The 21,387-nt window shown below is 48.3% G+C and overlaps 1 protein-coding gene across 2 annotated transcripts; it reads right to left on the minus strand.

Annotated features, from left to right (window-relative positions):
• Positions 1-1,746: 1,746 nt before the first annotated feature.
• On the minus strand, positions 1,747-21,075 carry EIF4E2 (eukaryotic translation initiation factor 4E family member 2). 2 transcript variants are annotated; one of them, XM_084267668.1, is made up of 8 exons: positions 21,037-21,075; positions 20,150-20,264; positions 18,706-18,840; positions 16,040-16,144; positions 12,998-13,150; positions 12,773-12,909; positions 4,441-4,517; positions 1,747-2,232 (listed from the first exon to the last, which is right to left on the minus strand). In XM_084267668.1, the coding sequence occupies exons 1-7, from the start codon at positions 21,054-21,056 to the stop codon at positions 4,472-4,474; spliced, it is 711 nt and encodes a 236-aa protein (XP_084123794.1). In that variant the 5' UTR covers positions 21,057-21,075; the 3' UTR covers positions 1,747-2,232; positions 4,441-4,471. The 2 variants fall into 2 exon arrangements, with proteins under 2 accessions (XP_084123794.1, XP_084123795.1); XM_084267669.1 differs by lacking the exon at positions 4,441-4,517.
• Positions 21,076-21,387: the final 312 nt, after the last annotated feature.

The following is a 21,387-nucleotide window of genomic DNA, read 5'->3' on the forward strand; positions in this document are numbered from 1 at the left end:
GAGGAACAGCCCCCCCAGGGAAGGGCTCTTCCGCAGCTTACTTGCAAAGCGTATTTAAGGGCGAGCTCAGCAGGACTGCAGCATTTTCAGATTTAATAGCAAGGCTGCGCTCATCAGCACCAGCTTAGACGCAGGGCATCAGAGGCAAGGAGTGGGCAAGCACACGAAATAGCAGAGGTGGATGCGACGCGCAGCTGGGCACAACAACAGGACTAAAGCCCTAAGTGATGTCATCTGCAAGAAGTTAAATGCGCTGTGGATAAAAGGAGCCTGCAGCTAGTATTTCAGCGTTGCCTTGCAAGGCTATTTTTTGCTTAGATTGCCAAAATGTAATTACAACTAAATCCCCCCTAACAAATACTGGAGAGCAGCAGGGGAGAGTTGTATTTAAAAGGAATTTTAAGTAGCAGCCGTAGTGGTACCTGATCGCAGTGGGGAAAACAAACTGCGCCTGGGAAAGAGCATTTGGTTGAGAGACGGTGACAAACAAGTGGCAATAGCAGGAAAAGGACCGTGGGGTCTTGAGAAACACAGAGAGATGCCACAGCCTGGGGAAGTGCCCTGTTCCCCACCCAGCCAGGTGCCAGCCAGCACAAACTGCCGACCACAGGGAGCACTTAGTCATCACCATCAGTGTGCTGAAGGGTTCCTGAGACAGCCCACAACTGACACCCTCCGTGTGGAAAACAAACCCTTCAGAAGATGGAATTATTTTAGACCGTTTTCTCTGCCAGTCCTGGCTGCTTTCAGTCTAGACTGGAGTAATAGCACAAGGAATTTGCAAATGGAATCATGAGGCTGAAGGTGTCCTGGTGCCCAAGGCTGGGAATTGTCCCAGACACGGGCCGCTAGCTCCATGGTCACAACCAATATGGTGCCAGCAGCCCCCTCTCCTCGGGGTGCACGGAGCACATAGGGCAGATGTGTGCCCCATCACTGGCCACAGCCTCCCCTCCCCACACAAATGCTCTATTAGAAGTGAAAGGCAATTGTGCAATTCCCCAAGGAAAGAGCTGTTAATGAGTACAATTAGCATTGTGGTCAAGCAGAATGAGAAGAAATAATTAGCTGCTATTGTTTGCGTGGCATCCGGGTTGGAGCCATGGTGGCTTTTCAGGCAACAACCCTTCAGTCCAGCCTCACCCCAAGGAGAGGTCGCTGGCAGCCCCTCTCCTGGTCACAGCTTTCATGCACTGTAAGCAGCAGCCTGGGCCATCACTTTCTTCTCCTGCACCAACTGGGGCCCAGTTTTCCATGTGACTGGAGACTTACAAACCTCAGTGCACCCCAGAAGCATGCACAGCCCTCCATCCAGCCTTTCCTTGGATCCAACACAGGCAGCACTGCTGGCTCTCCACGGAGACAGACCAAGTCACAGCAACCAAGCAACACCAAACACCTTTGTCATAGTTTAAGGGAACCTCACATCCTGCCCCCTCCCCACCCAACAGCGCTGGGTGCAGGGCACTGCTAACCAGGTGTACAAAGAAAAGGCAAAACCAAAGCAACCATCTCTTCTTTTAAGCAGGATGTTACATCTCTTAATTCCTCTGCCCATGTAACTCCACAAGTTATGGTGAAGTTTTAGCACCACTGGCACTCGGGGGGGCTTTGCTGCTTCATGTTAGGTGGGCAGTTCAGGGGAAGATGCTTTAAGGAACTGGCAGCAGCAGGTCTGGGACCATCCCACAGCCTAGAGAAATACCATCCCACCGATTTCTAGACAGATCAAAAAAAGAGAAAGACTGAAAGAAACAAAGAGACCCAATAATTTATTGGCAGAGCTGAAAGGGGGTGTTTGAAAACCATAGGGCTGACTGTCAACTGGGAAGCTCCTCCCAGCCGCAGAGAGATGTATAATACTGGTATCCCTCAGCCAAAGGCTCTGACGTCGAGGCAGAATCCCAGAGATCCTGCGTGCCATGTAGAGAAAGAGAGGAAAGTGTTGCAAGATGTGGCCCCAGAGGCACGCTGCTAATTGAAAGGTTGGCCTGCCGCCCCACAGCTAAAAAAAGTTTGTATGACAAAATCAGCCTCAGTCACCGCTGCTGGAGGGCTTCAGATGGATCCTTCCTCCAAGAAGGAGTGCGAGAGAGTGGCCCATGAGTCCCTTCAGAGGTCGGAGGGCACTGGTGGAGAGACCTCTCAGTGCTTTCAACATGGAGAGAGGAGCTTAGTGCCAGCTCTTGTTCTCACAATGTGATTTTTGTGTTTCGAAAGCTTGAATTATCCCTGGAAAACAGAGGGAAGAAAGAGGTTAAAGGGTGCAGTCCTTCAGATCACAGCACCCCCTGTTCCACCCAACACGGCTACCAGTGTTGCCATCCTAGTGTGTGACCCAAATCAATGCTCATTAAACCTCCTAAGCAGATCTGATTTCTAACTAGAAGCTTTTCATGTAAGTCAACCTACTGCTCCAGAACACCTGGAACACAGGGAGATCCTGGTTCACCCCCACTCATCAGGAATTAAAAAACATCATCTCCCATTAGCAGAGCATATGGTAAACTCTGGAAACCTCCCTGCTAAGATTCTGGTGTTTAAGCAATGTGCAAGATCTCTTCTTTCCCAAACATTTTCCCTCGGGAATTCTGCTTGGAGCAGAAATATACTGTCAGTCCAACCTTTTCCTGTCTCCGTCCCTCGTATTTAGGGTGCTTCTGTCATGCTGTCAACAGGTTTAGCTCTCTGGTCTCCTACCTTAAGAGAGTATCTGATCTGAAAAGGATGTTTCCTTCACATTAAAACAGAAGAGCTTGTTCAGCAGCTTTTACTCACATGAGTAGAGTCACGTGAGCCTGGGGGCTACTGACAAAGACCTGGCTGCTGGCCCGCTCCCTTCGTCTGTACAGTCTGGCGGCACGTGGCAGCGACTGAAGATGGGGCAGGTTACAGGAGCCTGTGTCAGAGCTCGCCACGAGCCTGCCAGCAGCACCAATAGGTAAAACACACTCTTAAGGGAGTTAAACAAGTTACTCTGCTATGACATGACAGCAAAAACCATGCTAGAGTCCATCAGCAGAATTCTGGGGTTCACCTTTGCACCTGCCAGCAATGCAGGCTGTGCTGTCATTTGGGAACATGATTTGGGATTTATTAACTGGATTCTGGTTAATTTGAAACAGTGGTTTAGCATTCCATACTGTACTTTCACCTGTTTCATCTGCCTCAGGAGGCCAGCACAATTTGGCTACCTCTTTCTCAGGCAGGCTTCTACATTTCTCCTCCTTCTGCCTTTTTTGGGCTGCCCAAGCCCTCTGCTCACTACTCCTCTGCTCAGCGTAGGTAATCCAATACAGCCAAGAGCTCAATCAACTCTGTCAGTTTCCCTATGCACTTGGCACATTCTCTGCCTTCCAAGACTGGTATTTCATGAAGTGAGCTGGTTTCCTCTTCCAGAAGGTCACATGAATGTCACCTAACAGTAACAACACTACCAGGTGCCTGGGTAACATTTTGTAACCACTGATCCTCACAAAAAGCCAAATCTGTGAGGAAAGATAGGTACTATTTTCACCCATGCCTTCAGAGTAAGATATGAGAACACTGCTTGCCCAAAGCTGTGGAGGGAGGTTTGGGGCTCCCCAGTGGCTCCTCAGAGTCTGGCCATGTTGGAGCAGCTACATACCACCATGTATGGGTGGGAGCCAGGCAAGGTAATGCTTCCTTCCAACGGGCTCCTCCGCTCTGGCACTTGCAGTGCAGCAACAACGAAACGCACCTCTCATCGCCAGGCCTCCTGCTAGCCCTTCTCAAGGAGAGGGCCTGCCATCGGGGAAGTGGGCACTGGAGGGGAAACACAATCTGAGCTGTGAGGCTCACAACAGCCCTGAGCTCACCTTGGCTACTGTGTCTGCACGTGGTCAGTGGCCACTACCAGCAGCAGGTGGTTTCATCTCATTAGCCACAGCATTATTATTTCTAAATACAGTAGCTCCTGCGTGTCCTTCCTGAACAAGCTTTTATTGACAGACTAATTTATTCTGCTCCAGCCCACTGTCAAGTGCAGAGGCACGTATGCCAAGCTCCAGGCGCCTCTCACAGTATCCATCACATGGATGTGCCTAGCATTCATTTACCACTCCTTATCTGCTTACAGGCAACCCTAGGCAACAGACCCAAGCTGAAGACATACCTCTCAGCCTCCTGGGACCAGGTCTGGGATACAAGTGCCTTGCCCAGAGGAAGGACACATTAGCAAAATAGCACACAGCACCACAACAGAAAACGCTGTGTGAACACAGACCACAGTGAATGTGGGTGTCTTCAGTAAAAAAAAAATAAATTTAATTATTTTGACCTTTAGGAAAGAGCCAGTAGCAGAATGGACCCCACCACCAGGCCCACACGGCAAGAGGAGAACATGCCAGCCCACGGGAAAGGAGTTGGAAGCTGAGAGGTATGCCATGAAGTCACATAGGAAGAAAGATGAGGCCCTACCCTGTGTGACAGAGGGAGGGGGAGCGTTCGATCAGCGGCCACTGCTGTTCACCAGGCCATGAAACTCCTCCCAGGCCCTGGCAAGCCAGAGGGGAAAAAAAAAAAAAAAAAGAAACAAAAAACAAAAAAACAGCACTTCAGATCAAAGGCTTCTTAACTTTTAACGAGAGCAAAAACATTCAATGGCGTTTGAAAGGCACTTGTCTTCAGAGAGCAAGGCAATATTCTCTGATAGCCCTGGTGGATAGAAGCATCCTTAAAACCCAGCCAAACATCTGACAGCGCGAGGCAGCTGTAACGTTCTGCACAGGCATGAAGCGTTCCCACTGGCTGCTGGTGATATAGCCACATTAATACCCAAAGACAGGTATGACCTTCCCAGTCACAATGGAATATCCATGTCCTATCGCTAACGACGTAGCCGATGGTACATCTTTCCGGAGGATGATCACGTTCCTTGGCTGGTTAAACTCAGCCAGTCTCTGGCCTCATGCTTCACCGGGTACCTGCAGCAATACCCCCAAAAGAGGATTCTTTTCCTGCCACACAGTTTAGTTAGCACAAAATTATTCGATTAGGTGGCAGAATCCAATTGTTATTTGGAAGTCTCGTTCCCTATTGTAAACCTGCATTGCTAACGATGTCCCAGTAAGAACACTACAGCTATGTGAAATGAAAATGTTTTTTGGGTAAGTTAGAGGGACAGGCCTAACACTGCAGTCCCCAGTGGAGGATGTTACTGACGGGCGAAGCTAGCAGACTGAAAAATTGCTGTCTGTTTTGCGAAAGCAGCATACTGAAAGCCCTCTCAGGGAAAAGATGCTGAGGTTAATGTGAGCATGGCTATTATCTTCTGGGATCAGGGACATCAAAGAACCTCATAGTTCTCCATGCCCAGCAAAACAGTGCTGGTGCCTACAGCTCATGCCAAGCCATTTACTGAGCCCAGAGTGTCCCGCGGAGCTGGAAGGGCCTTAAAGGGACCCCCGGTCAGTCATAAACCCAGACTGTCCTGCAGATTTTGTTGCTGGTACTTAGAAGCTATCTCACTTCTTGTTTTCTACATTGCCACATCAGACCACTGCAACATGACAGCAGTCTGGAAATGGAAATCCTGCATTAGTCACCATCTGAGCCAGAAATGGAGCCCCAGGCTGGCTCTTACCTGAGCCTCACAGAGTCAAGCGCCTCGTCACCATTCACGAAAGCAGCTCAGTTGTCATATGCTCTTTCCTAGCAAAGCCATAGCCCACATAAACACAGAGCACACTGGCAGAGTGCCTGGCACGTACCCTGCAAGACTCCACACCACACACAGGCAGCCTTGCTGGGAGCTGAACAGAGAGAGCACAAATGAGATGCTTGCCCCAGCGGTGTGCAGCTTGCTGTTTGTGACGCTGCATTCCCAGGCCACGGACAGGACAGCAAACCCATTCTCAGAAGCACTGAAGGTGAAATCCTGAAGATCACTCACTGACTTCAGCTCCACCAGTAAGAACCAAGTGGCAAAACCCCCTCCAGTTCTTCCCGGTTCAAAACAGCTCTAACAAAACTTCCAAGATGCAACTACATCTCCACAGCTCCCCGAGTCACAGGCTTCTGTGAACTACTAAGGTGATCAGCTGGTCTAAGAGAGTTCTTCTCTACAGCTGCCTAGGTTTTCTCCTCAGTCTCCCTCCATTCATGGTAGCTCAAAATCCTCATGATCTTGACTATGATAGACAAGTGAAGTCATCCACAGGAGTCTCAAAGCTACACCAGCCCTCCCTCAACACTCAGTTGGGAAGGGTGAATGGATCTGCAGAAGGACTAGGTGATTGCTGAGGTTAGATCTGCAATTCAGGGTAACATTGTACATGGAGGACAGACAAACCCACAAGTGGCTAATTCTAAGCAAGGCAGCAGTACAGAGGCTTCTATAAATGGGAAACATTACCCCCAACTCTCCCCAGACACAATCTTCCCAAGAAAGGAAAACTATGTCAGCACATGGTACCAGACACAGTGGGTACAACTGCCTCCCCTCCAGAAGTTAGGGGGATGAGAAAATCCATCTGAAGCCCCCTTAGCTGCTGAATACGGGTTGGAAAGCTATGTACATCTCCAGCCTTGCTGAAGTCTCTACCTTCATGCCTTCCCTCCATCCTCCCATGCCTTGTACTTCTACATTTCCATCACCCAAGTGCTCTCTCTTTCTTCTCCCACAGTTCTCCCCAAACTCATGACTTCTGTTCTCTGCAGAAAGGACATAAGGGCAGATTATTTGTCAACATAATCGGTAATTTATTACCCCTTTCAAACCAAGGAGTTCCCTGTTCCAACATCCCAATAACATCATGCACACAGCCCTTCAAGCTGCCAAGTCCTTCTCACAGACATAGAGAAAAAGCTCTTCCAGCCAAGAATTTTTAAGCCAAGACCCTTATACATATTATAGTACTAATTACTCCAACTATCTGCTGACTTGACTGAAAAAAATCCACCAGGATGTGTCTGCCCTAATGTACCTAAACTCTGCTAGCAGAGCAAACTGCTCTCCACTCCATACTGAGCAAGGCTGCCAGTTAATTTTGTCTGGCAGAATCTTTACGACCTGTGACGTGCCAAAGGCACAGTGCCAGAGAATCTAAGAGGTTATTTTTATGTATAGACATTTTTAGTACCTTATTGCTATACTGTCTGCGTGGCAATCAGATACTCAGTGAATTGATCCCCAACACTTAGGTTATTCCCATTGAACAGATGGGAAATGGAAACACTAGCAAGCTAAATAAAGCCAGCCAGAGCTGAGCTTCCACACTCACTCCTGACCCACAACTGTTGAAATAACCCACTTTCTGCCCCACTGCCCAGGGTCAGGACCCAGACTGAGCTCCATTCATCCCCATCAAGTAAGTTGGGGTGATAAAATAAAAGCAAAGAAGGTGTCACCATTGGAGATCCCAGGAAAAAGAGGAAGAGCAGCCACAGCAGCTTCAAGGGACTTTCCAAGTCACCACTATGCAAGAAGTACTAGCTGTTTTCTCCAACCATCCCTGATCTTGACATCTCAGCAGTTCCCTTTCAGTATTTCCCTGCACAGCCCTCTCTCCTTACCATCTTCTTCCCCAGCTAAAAAAGGAGACAGAGCTACCCTCACATGTCACCAAGGTCTGTCCCATCTGCTCACCCACACACAACCTCCCAGCACGCTGACTACTTGTTACACCCTGCAGGTATGGTGTTCAGAGTAACACAGCCTCTTCCCAGGTGCTCCCCATGTTCTATCAGAGTGGTTGGGATTTGCTCAAAGCCAGTCAAGAAATTCATGACAGGCCTGAAAACCAGTAATTAAACCCCCCCCCCCCCCAATCTAGTGTATTCTTCTAGCCTGAAATAAGGCTCTCTGTAGCAAAGGCAAACAGGGGAGCCATGATGACTTTGAAATGAACACATCTGAACCGACCTCCTTGAAATGAAACATGAAATAAATAGGGTATAATCACTTCTTTGGTATGAGACAGGCCACCAAGACAAGGGAGCCTTTTACAAAGCCATGGACGTTTCTGAATAAAGCATACTGCAGTGACAGAGAACGGATCAATGAATCCATCACTTCGAAGCCCAGGCCTACGGAAGTGCTCTTAAGACTTGCAGCACCTGGAAATATTACTGGAATTGGAGAATGGAGTGATAAATGAATTAAGCCAGCATTGCAGAGATTTACAGGAGAAGAGGACAGCTATCAGATCTGGAACCTCACCACTCTCCTCTAGCTATTCCTGCTCTCAAACTGGAAGGACTAAGGGTGAAACAACGCAGGTCTCTAAAGCTGACAAGATCCAAAGCAACCTGCCTGCTACTGACTGGCATCAGACAGTGTGTATGGATCCCATCTGCAAACCATCTGACTTTAGACAAGGTCATGCTTGCCCACACCATTTAAGATACAGTGAAAGACAACTAGGATAGCAGCACTGAGTTTTTCTAAGGTCTTGGAAATTAGCAAGCAAATGGGAAACAGCACTATAAAACCACGGCAGAGTTACAGAATTAGCTGAACTCTGATGTAAGAGCAAGGGAGGCTTCTCACAGAGACCCCACCACCAGTTTACTGTCTCACAAACATGGATCTTGCCAAACACCTGCCACTTCCAGAGGTTCTTCTTACTCATTGCTCTTTCTTGTCATTCCTCACTTTTTGTGCTCAGAACCTTGCCCCTGCACTCTTCTTACAGTGCATACCCTTATCCCCTCCATAGGGCAGCTGCTTGTTTCCTAGATAAAATACAGCCCAAGGCCATTTCCTCCAGCTGCCTGCAGTGAAACAAACCCAGTACCAGCCCTATTAAGATCAACTATTCTTCTCATTTACTCGAGCCGTCCCATTAGTTATCAGTGGTGACTTTGAAAGGGAAGCAGAGTTTTATACCCTGCTCAGCTCTCACTGCAGCAGGCACTTACAAATAACTGAAGCTTTGTTTTTGGAAAAAGCAGCCTTGCTTCAGAGCTGACAGGACGATCCATAAAGTCACAGAGTAACCAAAGTATTTCCAGTCCAGCCAGCTCAGCGGCACCCTGCTATCCAGCCACAGGTCTGGTCTCTCCTGGTGCTGAATTTGCCTGGGATTCCTGGATGGTTCTGCAGGTGAGAGCTCTCCACACAGGAGTTGTTCATGAACCATATGCTTATCAGAGCAGAAAAGAAAGGCTGATAACCCCAGGTAGAGCAGAGGTGTATGCAAGACAGTCAGGCACTTCAGGCTGCAATGCTCAAACATCAAACTTCAGCAATCGCTTCCCCTCCAGCCCTCTCCCAACTGCTCACCCACCACAGACGCCTGAGTATTTTCAGTGGCTTCACTGAGACATGGCCAGGCTGTGGTCAGCAATATTATGCTTTCCAAAAGAGCACAGTGCACCTCCTAGGGCAGCAAAAGTAAGAGGTCATTCTTTTTTTCCCCGTAATTCCAAACCACAGGGAATGCCACTGTCCACAGTGCACTGTTCGCTCAACCATGTCACCTCCAAGGTTAATGATGCTGATGAGGAGAACCTATGAAGTGGTTCTGGTACTACATCTAAGTACACCTCTCCGTCCACCTCTGAGGGAACAAAGAGAAGCGATTTCTCTCCAGCTACTGAAACGAGGTAGCCCACAAAATGTCACATATGTTCTTTTCAGGTGCTCAGCACTGTAACATCTAAGGTACTATAAATCCCCTGGAATTAAGCAGAGTCCAAGAGATTGCTCTGGCTCTTCTAGCAAGATTGGAAATTAATACAGACTAGGCTGACCCTTCCACTCGCTGGGATTTAGGCAGCTTGTCAATATCACGAGCAAGAGAAAGGACAAACACAGGAAAATTGCAATGAAAGATCTGCTTATCTAGCTAAATGCACAAGCCCCACCACTGAGAGCAAAAAGGACAGAATGCAGAATAGCTCCTTGGAATAGCTGTGAAGCAACAGATACTTTTGAAACGCAGCTTGGCAGCACCACCGCTTTCTGAAACAAAGGGGGCTGCAGCCTCACTGACAACTCATGAAAAATGGTGCCTAAAAATGAGTTAATGTGAAATGCATCATCACAAAGGGAATATATAAAACCTGAAACACAGGGCTCAGGTTCCACAGTGAGGGGCATGCTAGCAATTTCCAGAGAAGTGTTCATTTACAGTGTGTCAAAAGCTAATCCAGGTCAATTCACTACCTAAAAGTCAAGGTTTTGAGAAACGCCTGTTCTTTTCTTGCTAAACGTGCTCCCTTCCCCGAAGCACAATCAATGCCAATCAAACCCTGCACATGAGCAGAGCTCTAGTGGAGAGATGCAGCCCATACAAATGAAAAATGCCACGAGCCCCCCTAGAAAGGCAGCCCTGACAAAGCCTACAGCACTGCTCTTCCATTAGAGCCTTTCATAAAACACAGCCAGAGTGTGAATATAGAGTGCTGGCTAGAAAGCACTCCCGAGTCATAAATCACATGGTACATGCGCAGCATAAGTGGAGTTTATTCATGACGGACAGTATTTCAACAGGGCTTGATAGATGGGTGAGGAAAAGCAGCCAGACTTTATGGAGGATAGAACCAGTTACACAAGAGATTCTTCATTAGTGAGAGAACCTTAATGATATGAAGCATAGCCAAGCAGAGTCAGATTGAAAGCTGGGGCTGTCCCTGCTCTCCTCTGTCAACAAAGCAGGCACCGTCACCTTCCTGCAGCTGCTGCTGCTTGCTGCCTGCTGTACCAGGCGAGAAAGGCACAAGGAGTCGGTCCACATGTCACTACACAAACTCCAGTGACAAGCAGTTCCACTCTGAATTTACACCAGTGCCATTAGAAGGAGGTGTTGGACAGCACTGCAATCAGACTGCTGCAGCTCAAGCGAGGCGATGGGGGAAGAAAAAGAGCTCTCACAATCCCCTTCGTGGCAGAAGGTTAATTGCTTAGATCTACCTCACTAGAACGCCATCAAACCAACTCCTGACTGTCCCTCCTCACACAGAAGAGTAAGTGGGAGACAAGCCAGTCTGCCCTTACCTAAGAACTGCTCCCAGTTGTAATCTGAGCTCCTGAACACGGTTCCTCCAACACCTGTTATTCTTGGACAAGCTCAGTGCACACCATACTCAGCAGCACAAAATGAAACTCTGATGCTGTGCAGGAAGAGAGGGCAGCAAGAATGGCCTGTTACATTGTTGTAGGGCAGTAGGTGGTCTTACTTCCATATCATCACCACTCAAGGTGCCAGAGCAAGAACAGTTACAAACATTGCTACAGCAGCATTCTCTGTCCTGGGGAGCACCGGTGGCAGGTGCTTGTCAGGGAAAGGCCACACCAATTCCAGTCTAAACTCGCTACGTGAACCACCAGCACCGCAGCTTCGGACAGGTGGCTCAGGACACAGATTTCCCTACAGAGACTGAGAGAAGTCAAACATCTCCCTCCTCACGCCACAAAGCTGCCTCACCACAGCCTGCAGTCTGCTACAGTTGAGCAGGAGTAAAATATCCCGTTGTCTATCCACACAAGCGTTTTGCCATCTCAGAGCTCGGACAGAGTCGATAGTGCCCTCTCCTGGCAACACGTGCATCAGAAACGTCACCGGCAAAAGCGGGGGAATACGGAATTTCACCAGAAGTGGGAACTTTCAGAAACCAAAGCTGCCTGGAAAAGATTCAGTTTAATAACAATAATTTCTCCTTCCCTTCTTTTTCCCACGCACACAGGAAGGAGGGCCACATAGAACACTAGATGCCTATAGGCAATTTAAACGAGACCTCTGTATTATTGCTAGTGACCCACACTCAAAATTGGCCACAACTGGAAGCTAGCTGTCTGCTAAAAACAGGATTGATCTCAGCGAACTGTATGACAGCACGCTGATGACAGGGTGATTATGCAGAAAGGACAGGCTCCCATAATGAAAGGAAGTCATGAAATGTACCTGCACCTTGATTACAGGCTAGATTAGAAAGCTCACTGCTCTATCCATGTCTTATTAATTTGTTTCACTTCTTTTTCTGTGTACACCTTTTCAAGTGTTAATTTAACCAATACGACCTAATCACTGTATTGGTTTAAAATAAGCTTAAGGAAAAAAAAAAAGACCCAAAAATGGCATGATTAACCTCTAGCTAATATCTATATATGCAATTTTTCGTCACTTTGTGGGAAATAAAAGTCACCCTGAATGGCCTGGCATGGTAGGCTATAATAGGTTTATTTAAAAATACAGCTGTCCTCTCTGTGTACCATGATCTTCTAGTCTTGTTAAAGAGCCTCTGTCACCAGGGCCTGGAAGACTTAATATACGACGTTTATTATGATTAGAAATCATTTGTACAGCACTGTAAATTCACACAGCACTTTCCCAAGACCATTTATAAGTCTAATGGCACTATAAATCCCCGTTAGCTTCCGCACTTTATTCCACAGAATCTCTATTTATTCAAATGATCTTGTCGTGTCGTTCCCCCCCCCCCTCACCACCACCACGCTGCAATCTTGTCTTTGAATACAGCAAGCCACAGTCCCACACCAGGCTGCCCATCTCCCAGGTGACAGGCTGGGTGGATTCCTAACAAAGCCCAGGACCCTACACTTACTCAAAGGAAAAGAAAGAAAGGTTGTACTATGAGAACCCAACGTCCCTAACAGCAGCACAGTAATGACACAGACATTTGGCTTTCAAAGCCACACTGGCAAGGATGGCTGCTGTTTGTATTCCTGCTCGCAGCGAACAGCCCCAGCGCACACCAGCGCTCCTCTCCATTCTTGCAACCGGCATTAAATTGCTCAAGCACGCATGCAGCCAGCAGCAGGCCCTCCCCCTGCCACCGCACGTACTTGATGCTGTCGGTGTGTGTTTTATATTCCATGATGGTGTTGGGAGGTAGGTTGAGCACTCTTCGTAACGTGTCGCGTATCCGGGCTGTCGTGGCCTGGTCGCTGGCTGTCTTGTTCCATATCGAGATAATATCCTCCTACAGAAAGGCAGGGGAGGGGTGAACAGATGGTACTTTCTGCAGCCCTGCCAAACGCAAGTACGTGCCCGTTCTCAGAAGCGCTTACCTGGAATCGGACAGAGACAACTGCCCCACAGATTTCTTCCCCCACCATAAACTGTTCTCCCAACATTGCCAGAATGAGATTCTCCCAGCATCGTGATGCTAAGCCCTTTCGCAGACGGATAATCCATTTACCACCATTTTTGTTGGCATCATCCTAGGAAGAGGGGCAAGAAATCGATTTGTTTCCTTCTAGCTGTTTTTCTGCTTCCCACAAGACAGCAGAGCCACAGACAGGAGCAGATATTGATTGGGTGGGGCAAGGGACAGAATGGAGGTATTTTCAAGCAAGAGCACTTCGCTTCTCCCCCATACAAGCAGAGACAGAGGTATACCACTTACTTTGAACAAAAGGAATTTGAAACAATGACTCTCAGCATCCCAGACGAAGCTCTATGCACTGAAGACCTGAGCTCTAGCATTTTGATCCCACCAGCAAAGCGTAACACCAGCCTACTAACCTGTACACAGAACCAGAGACAAGCTGGACGCTAAAACTCTTCCAAAACCCGAGACTGATTTCCCCTTTGTCTGATCCCCTGTGTGTGTAGTTCTGCTTGTAACACAGGAAAAATCGCTCATGACAGAACATGGAAGGCAGGGAAAGGGTTTGCAAAGTGGTATTTCAAAGCAAGTGAAAAGTCAGTAAGCACATTCCTTACACGTTTCCAAGAATGGGCTAAGTTGTGTTACCACAAAAAGGACCAGTCTGTTCTCTGGGAACCACTGACAGCTGAATGTTTGTTCCAGACTGCAGTGACCCAGGGAAATGACAAAAAATTAGGCAAAAGAATAAAGATTCATGCTGAGCACCGAGTCTATCACCTCCGTATTGTGATGGTGTTTGTTGCACCTGAAAAAGAGCCAAAACCTGCTACAGACTCCCCAGGTTCACAGAACGCACACCTATGTCAAACAGCAGCTCCTCCTCTGCAGAAGGCTGTGGCATTCTCCTGTACGATACTGTAGCTGGGAAATCTTACAAGGTGAGATGGAAACAAATTCCATCCAAAACCAGAGAGAGGGAGGTAGGAGCAAGCCAAAGAGGTGGCAGTTAGAAAGGGAAAGGGAAGACAAATCTAGGACAGAATCACAGAACAAAGGGTAACTCAGAGGGGACTGCACAACACAGGACATCCCTGTCCAAATCACCAGCAATCCTCTCTGCCAAGCCAGGACATGCCTTAAAGATGCTAGGAAAGGCAGCACAACCCTTCTTAATGAACCATAACAGACTTTATTTTATCATTAAAGCTTCTCTAGGGATCAGGTAACATGAAACATTTGTGTGCTCTCAGAGACAGCAGGTGCTAAGGAAGCAATTCTGAGCAAACATGGAAGTGCCAGCAGCATTCAACAGACTCCTAGTTTCCAGGTATGTGCTAAAGCCTGTACTGAACAGAGAGTGCGCTGGGCGAACCTCAAAGCACAACAGCAGCCACATGCACGGTGAAGAATCCAAATCCACACAAGTTCTAGGAATGTGCTATACTCCCATGAGATGCAAACTACTTTCTGATTAAGTGTCCTTGTTTTCCAAGCTGTGAACATCACACTCTGAGTTACGCCATCTAAGGCTTCAGCCTTTCCGCAGGGAGTTGGGTTTAACTCCTCAAGCTTCCCACAAAAATTAACAGGGGTCAGAAAATGGTATTGCTCAAAGTATTTCAAAGGTGCCTTAAGCAGGTTCAAGGCTAGAAAGAGAACAGTGATTGGGAGGTGGATGCTGTATTGTGTGTTTTATGGTTATTGTTAGTTTTCTTTCAGGTTACACAAGCTTTGGTTCAGTCAAGCATTTGATTTCCCTTTACCAGAATAATAATGATATGCAGACCAGTAAATCACCAGGGAACATTATGCTCAGTGCTTCCAACTTTACCCAGAAAAGGCACAGATGGATCCAGAAAGAGACCAGAGCTACACACAGGCATACATGTGCCTACAAGAATGACAGCAAGTAAGGATTAGTCTGGAAGAGAAAGGCACATAAAGAAAAGCCCTACAAAGCGAGCAGCAAAGGGAAGGCCAGCGGCAAGATCCCAGGTCCTCTTCTACAAAAACAAGGAGGGAGCGGGGTGAGAAGTTAAAAAGCAAAGAATCTCTCCACCTCCATCTTCAAACAGCTACAGGGAAGTGTTCTACAGAAATTCTGGCATCACTAACTCGTGTACTCTTTGGTTGACACATTATCAGAGCAGCTAGCTCACGAGGAGTCCGAAGAGGGTTAAACATTTTATATGAATTGTATTTGCAATAACTGGCTATAAAACACCTTGCTTAAAATAACTGCCAACTAGGGTCACATATAAATTTCTCAGGACCAAGCAGCATAATTAGGTACTTCAGAGCAACACATAAAATCCTCATATTGCGGATGGCACCGGTCATTGCTGGAAGCAGGCCAGGAGCTGGGAGAATGATTTGCTGGGCAAAGATTATTTTTTTCAACAGATTTGGATAGGAATGAACAGAAGCAAACTAAGGGCCCTGCAATAAAAACAACCCCACAACCCCAACACCACCATGAAGGGCTAAGTCTTCTTTCCTTCTCCAGCTCTACATACAGCTGTAGGCTCTTAACCATATGCACCTCTTCCTTGTCTGAAAAAGGGAGATTGTTTCCTTATACACTTAGTTGAATTCTGCTTACAGAGGTCCAGAACGAGCTGCACACTGTTTTCCCTGGGCAAAGCTATAATAAGGTGCAAGTGTCTATATTAGGAGGCACAGAGCTTAGTTGGGATCCCCCCCTCGTTGGGCTGCTGTCCAGACATCCTCTGGGCCCACAGGCAAAGGCAGTTCTGTGACCTTGTGGGGCATGCAGCTAACAACTCCCTGCATCTTCCCTCTCCTCTGCCAGCAGGTCACAGGACTGCGAGGTTACACAGGACAGAGTTCTGAGGACAAGTTTACAGGAAACCCAGAAGAAAGGACTGCACCCAAGAGAAGCCTGGAGTGTCATTTAATGACAAGAGTCCCTTCACTGCAGGTTCTCTCCAGAACACTCTCTGAGAATATCAAGGCAGAAATGAGAGTTCCAACTCACCTCCCACATGGGTTTGATCCCTTCTTTGAAAAGATGGAAGTCACTATGGCCTGTCAGGTCCCCAGGACGTACCATGTGACTGTAAAACCGCCAGAACTGCTCCACCTGCAACAACATGAACCACACAATGAGGCTGCTCAAACTGTTCACAGCCAAGATTCCTACCAAAACCACGTTCCCTTTCCACACCAGCTGGCCAGAGCCACCTCAGTTCTACTTTCTTGTCATGAGGTCATGATTAGGATGCCCAGAAGGCAGCAGAAAGATCAGAGCTTGGGTGTCTATTTCTGACTTGAAATATTCAACAGGTGCCTCCAAAGTCACCTGGTGCTTGTCTAAAGAAATCAGTGCTAATATAACTGCTGCTCTGGAGAACAGTTCCAAACAGATCTTGTAAATCCTACTGCTCAAACTTTCAATCAGCCTCAAGCATGTCAGGTACAGTCAAGTGCTCAACACAACACACACCAGCCCTGCATTAACCGCTGCCCTCTGCGACCATGGAGACAGCAGGAGCCTCCAAATGAGACTTTTTAAAATTTAATTTTACTCTATCCAGGTTTTAAAACTAAAAGACACATTCTGGTGCTGGTTTAAGATCTGAAGATACCATTCCAAGCTTTTATTTAAATACCTCTTATTTGCTTTTACAATCTGCCACTTGGACCACTTCACTTCGAACGATTTCCATACTGGCACCCCTGTGTTATTTCAGACCATCTGGCCAGAAGGCAAAGGGAATTATCTTCCCTAATTCTTAAAAATAACATATTTATCCTTGGAGATTCTGGGGATAAGAAAGGATTTTCGAGAGGCTGGATCTTTAAAACAAAACAAGTCACTGGAAGAGATTATACTAATTTCCACTAAGAGGACTCTACTCAATAAGACAATAGCAATTAAGCAGCCCAGCAGTGAAAGCGGAGGGGTCAGACACCACCCTGGGTACTTTATCAGAGACCTTAATGACTTGGTCAGCACTTGGAATTCCGTTCCAATCCCCGACTTCTGCCAACCAAGCAGGAATTTGCTTTTACAGCCCATGAAATTATGAACCAAGCCTGAGGTGGGGTCAGAAACAAATCTATTTCGGTCCGACACATCCAGACGCAGTGTGGGAATCACGTCCTTGCGCCAAGCGCACATGCCCTCTAGCGGCCAGCGCCTAGAGGCTTCCACAGCTTCCCATGGAAAAGTAAACAAACCCGAGCCCCTATTTAGGCTCAGGTCATTTTCTGAAGCTTGTGCTTCAGAGCACAAGCTCCTCCTTCAACAGAATTTGGATCCAAACACATTGTTGGACCTGCGGGCCAGTCTCTCCATCCTGACTGAACTCCAGTACCTCCGACGTACACCACCACCCCCAAATTCTTTGCAGCATACAGCACACAACAGAACGTGTAGTTTCTCTTCCTAAGGAGCTAAAAATCAATGTAAAGCTTACACTGATTTAACATATTGAGAAGTTATATGGCGAGGCACTGGAACAGGTTGCACAGAGAGGTTATGGAAGCTCCATGCCTCTAAGTGTTTAAGGTTGGATGAGGATTTGGGCAACCTGGTCAAGAGTCAGGGGGGTTGGAACCAGATGATTTTTGAAGTCCCTTCCAACCTGAAGCATTCTGTGATTCTGTATTGCCAGATCATCATTCTGTAGCCACATTTTTCATTCACTGAAGAAAAGGAGCAGGAGCTACAGATGATAGGCATGGAGCTCCTCTTCCCACCCGTGTCCTGTGTGGATGCAGTAACACAACCCAGGTGCTTGGAGAGGTGTATTATTGCAGCCTCCAGAAAGGATCAAGGGGATATTTTTACAAATTCTCATGTTACAGAATGTACTTACTTGTGGGCAGAATTAACATTTGGGAGGGACCTTGAAAAATCTGGACAAAATACCAGATCTTAAAAAACCTAAAAGAAAGCAGCCAACAGCCTTCCTAGTGTTGACAACAGTATGACATGGTATGTGGCGCCTCTACAACAGAAACATGTTTTGCATATGTATCTTGGGATCTTAATGACAGTTTTACACTGCCAGTCCCATGCAACAACCCAAAGCTGCCTTTCCAGGATATGCTCAATTTATTCCAGGAATAAACAAACACAAAGGGGGGAAGGGAAAAGGGAGAGCAGTTTGCCTTTTAATGAACTTCACTGCAACAAACTGCACCTCACTCATCACTTCCAGACAGACAATGGGCCTGTACACAGAGCACAACAGATGCTTGTTCTACACTGTCTTTATGGTGGAAATACAGCCAGGGGAAAGCAGCAGGAGTGTGTGTGTGGGGGGTGTACAGCCTTTGCCTCACATCTACATTGCATCCAGAAAGGCTTTTCCTTTCTTCTCTTGCTTGCCTGTCAAGTTCTGCTCCAGCTAGCAGATTTAAGCTACACAAAGTTCTTTTCATTCCCTGTTGTTACTCCAGCTACCACCATTACTGCAGGGACAGATGTCTAGCACAGGGCAGAGCAGAACCGATTAAGACACGTCACCTGCCGTAGGTAATTCAAGAATTCACACGTAAGACATGGCAAATCACTCCCCTCCCTGACAAGAGCAGCACAGCCTGCACGCACACAGGCCTGGCAGAGAGGGAGTGAGGCAGCCAGGATGCCTGTGCCATGCCCAGGTGACAGCAGGGCAGGGGGGATATACTCACGGAGGCGAAGGTGCCGATCTGTTTGATGTTCTGCTCGTAGCTCTGGGAGCTGGTGGGTCTCCCGGGCGTTCGTCTGGAGTACCAGAAGGTGTAGTTATACTGCAAGGGGTGCTCGGCTGGCCCCGGGACAACAGCCTGCGGGAGAGAAAAGCCTGCTTGCCCCTTCTACCCTCCTCTGAAAGGGGAGTGGGAACAACTACATTCACAGCATCAGAAGTCAACAGAAGTCCCACCCCCCACAGACTATAAAGCAAATCCTCACCTTTACAGAAAAATACTATCTCTGTTGATTATCTGAAATGGATGATTAGACTAACAGCAACTGATGTTTCATAGGACACTGGAGACCTGCAGTGCAGGGGTGGCTAAAGAAATAATCTCAGGAGACCGTCACAAAGCAACTGTCATATCATAACTATTACGGGCAGTGTTGTGAAATCTGCCTTTAGCCTTTAGCTGTTCCTATCTCAAAAGGAGAAAGGAGACAAACTGGAAAGGGCAATGCAAGAGTTTTCACTTTTGCAAATTAAGGAAAAAAAAATACACTCTCTCCTGGGAAGAACAAAACCCATTTACACTAAATCATGATTCAAAAGCAATTATAACTCTTTGGTGACTCCAACTCCCTCAAGCAACCAACACCCTACCACTCTGGGAGGGTAAGTCTGGCTCAGAACTCGTTACATCACCTTTGGCAGAACCCGTGCCTAGCAGTGGGCTCTGACCACTTTTCAATTTCCAAAACATCCACCTCTGATTAAAAATATACTCCAAATGAGCATAAAAGAGGTTAACAAGAACACATTACCAAAGACTAAAAACTGACAGGAAAAAATACCAAACAACAAACCAACAACAAAAAACAACCAACATAAAGCTCTCATCTTCTATCACTTGATGTTGTCACAGGAGTAACGAGGGCTTGAATCTTTCCTCTTGTCTATGGTATGTTTATAAGGATAGCATTACTTTAGACAGAATAATTTTGCTAAGATTACAGAAAACACACCAGGATGGATACATGCCTTCTTAACCAGGCTACACTACACTCACAGAGATCCGTCTTAAGGGTTATTCCAGGAGCACAAACACAGCCTGCTAGATCAATTGCAAGCTGCAACATCACCCATTCCCCCTCCTTCTTAAATTAAAAAAAAAGGGTGGTGGGGGAAGAAGCTTTATTTCTGCTTTCTGTTCAAAAGCCTGGCAGAATATGAGCTGTGTTTGTGAAGGAAGCATTCACCCCTCAGAATATACACCTCCAAAAGCTGCAGCAAATTATCCAAGGGCTAATGCAGCCCTTCTGTCTTCACTACAACAGGAAGAGCGCATTAAGCGACCACAGCCCACCGAGACACATTTTCCTTCTCCCTGAACTGAGGGCCAGCTCTCTAGCATTTCCACATCATGCCCTAGTGACAGAATCCAGATGCCAGCACCACACCTTCCTCTTGGTAGTACTCTGCGGCTTCTCTCGATCGCTCTTTTCCTTCTCACTGTCTTTCTGTGTGTTATTTTCCTCGTTCTGGTCATGGTCTCCACTATCATCATCTTTCAATCTGACAAAGAAAAAGAAGAGAGAGAGTAGATTTTACATCACACAGCTGAGAAGGTTCACACCAAGCCCCAGCAGCCTCTGCTGCCCAGGACTCTTCCAGGGCACAAGGGCCATCAGCATTTGGAAATCTACTTTCCGCAACACACAGAGGCATCTTAGGCACCCCCTTTCCAGCACAAACAAGCAACAAAATGTCTTTTTAGAACAAACTGAAGCAGGTTGCACTAGATACTGAGCCGCCATGGAAAGCCCCAGCTACAGTGTTAAGGTTCCGAACCGCTCCGGAGGCAAACGCCACACCTGTTACTGTAACTGCGCTGACTCCCTCCTGCCAGCTCCCCACGCCCCTACCCACGGCAGAGCCATTCCCTCAGGCGCGCAGACACCGCGCCAGCGCCCAGCACCCCACAGCCCCCTCCGCCCGCCTCACTCCCCGCGAAGGCCCGGGAAAGACGAACGAGACACGGGTCCGAAAGGCGGCCCGTGACCTCTCCCCCGCGCCACGGCGGAGCACAGCGAGGGATGCCCGCCACGGCCAGAGGCCTGTGCCGCCGGGACCTCCGTCCCCAGCCCTCCGGCGCGCATCCCCCCCGCGCCCGGCAGCAGCACCCGAGCAGGGCCGGGCCGGGCTCGGAGCGGGGGAACGGGGCCGTGCGCAGCCCCGCGGCTCGTCGCGTCTCTCCCGAGTCAGAGAGGAGGGAAGCGCCCGGCGGGCGCGGGGCCGCGCAGCCCCCCATCTCCGGGCCCCGGGCAGGGCCGCGCCGCCGACTCACGCGTCGAATTTGTTGTTCATCGTCGCTCGCGGCCGCCACCTCCGTCCACCTCAGCGACTTCCTCTCCGCCGCGTCCGCTCCCCAAAGCCTTCCGCCGCTTCCGGCGGCGCCGAGAGAGCCGAGCCGCCCCGCCCAGCTCCGTGAGCACGGCGGCGGGAACGGAGGGAAGAGGAAAAAGAGCGCACCCGGCTGCCCTTTGAGCGCGGACTGCCCCGGGACCCAAACTGCGAGGCCGCCGCCATCTTGAGTGTGGCGGGCGGGCAGCGCCGCCATGTCGGGTGTGGCGCCAGGCGGGCCCTGCGCGCGGGACGGCACCGCGCTGAGGCCGGGCTGCCGCCCCGCACGGGCACA

This window comes from Gallinula chloropus, assembly GCF_964237585.1.
Source record: "Gallinula chloropus genome assembly, chromosome: 8".
NCBI classification, from domain to species: domain Eukaryota; kingdom Metazoa; phylum Chordata; class Aves; order Gruiformes; family Rallidae; genus Gallinula; species Gallinula chloropus.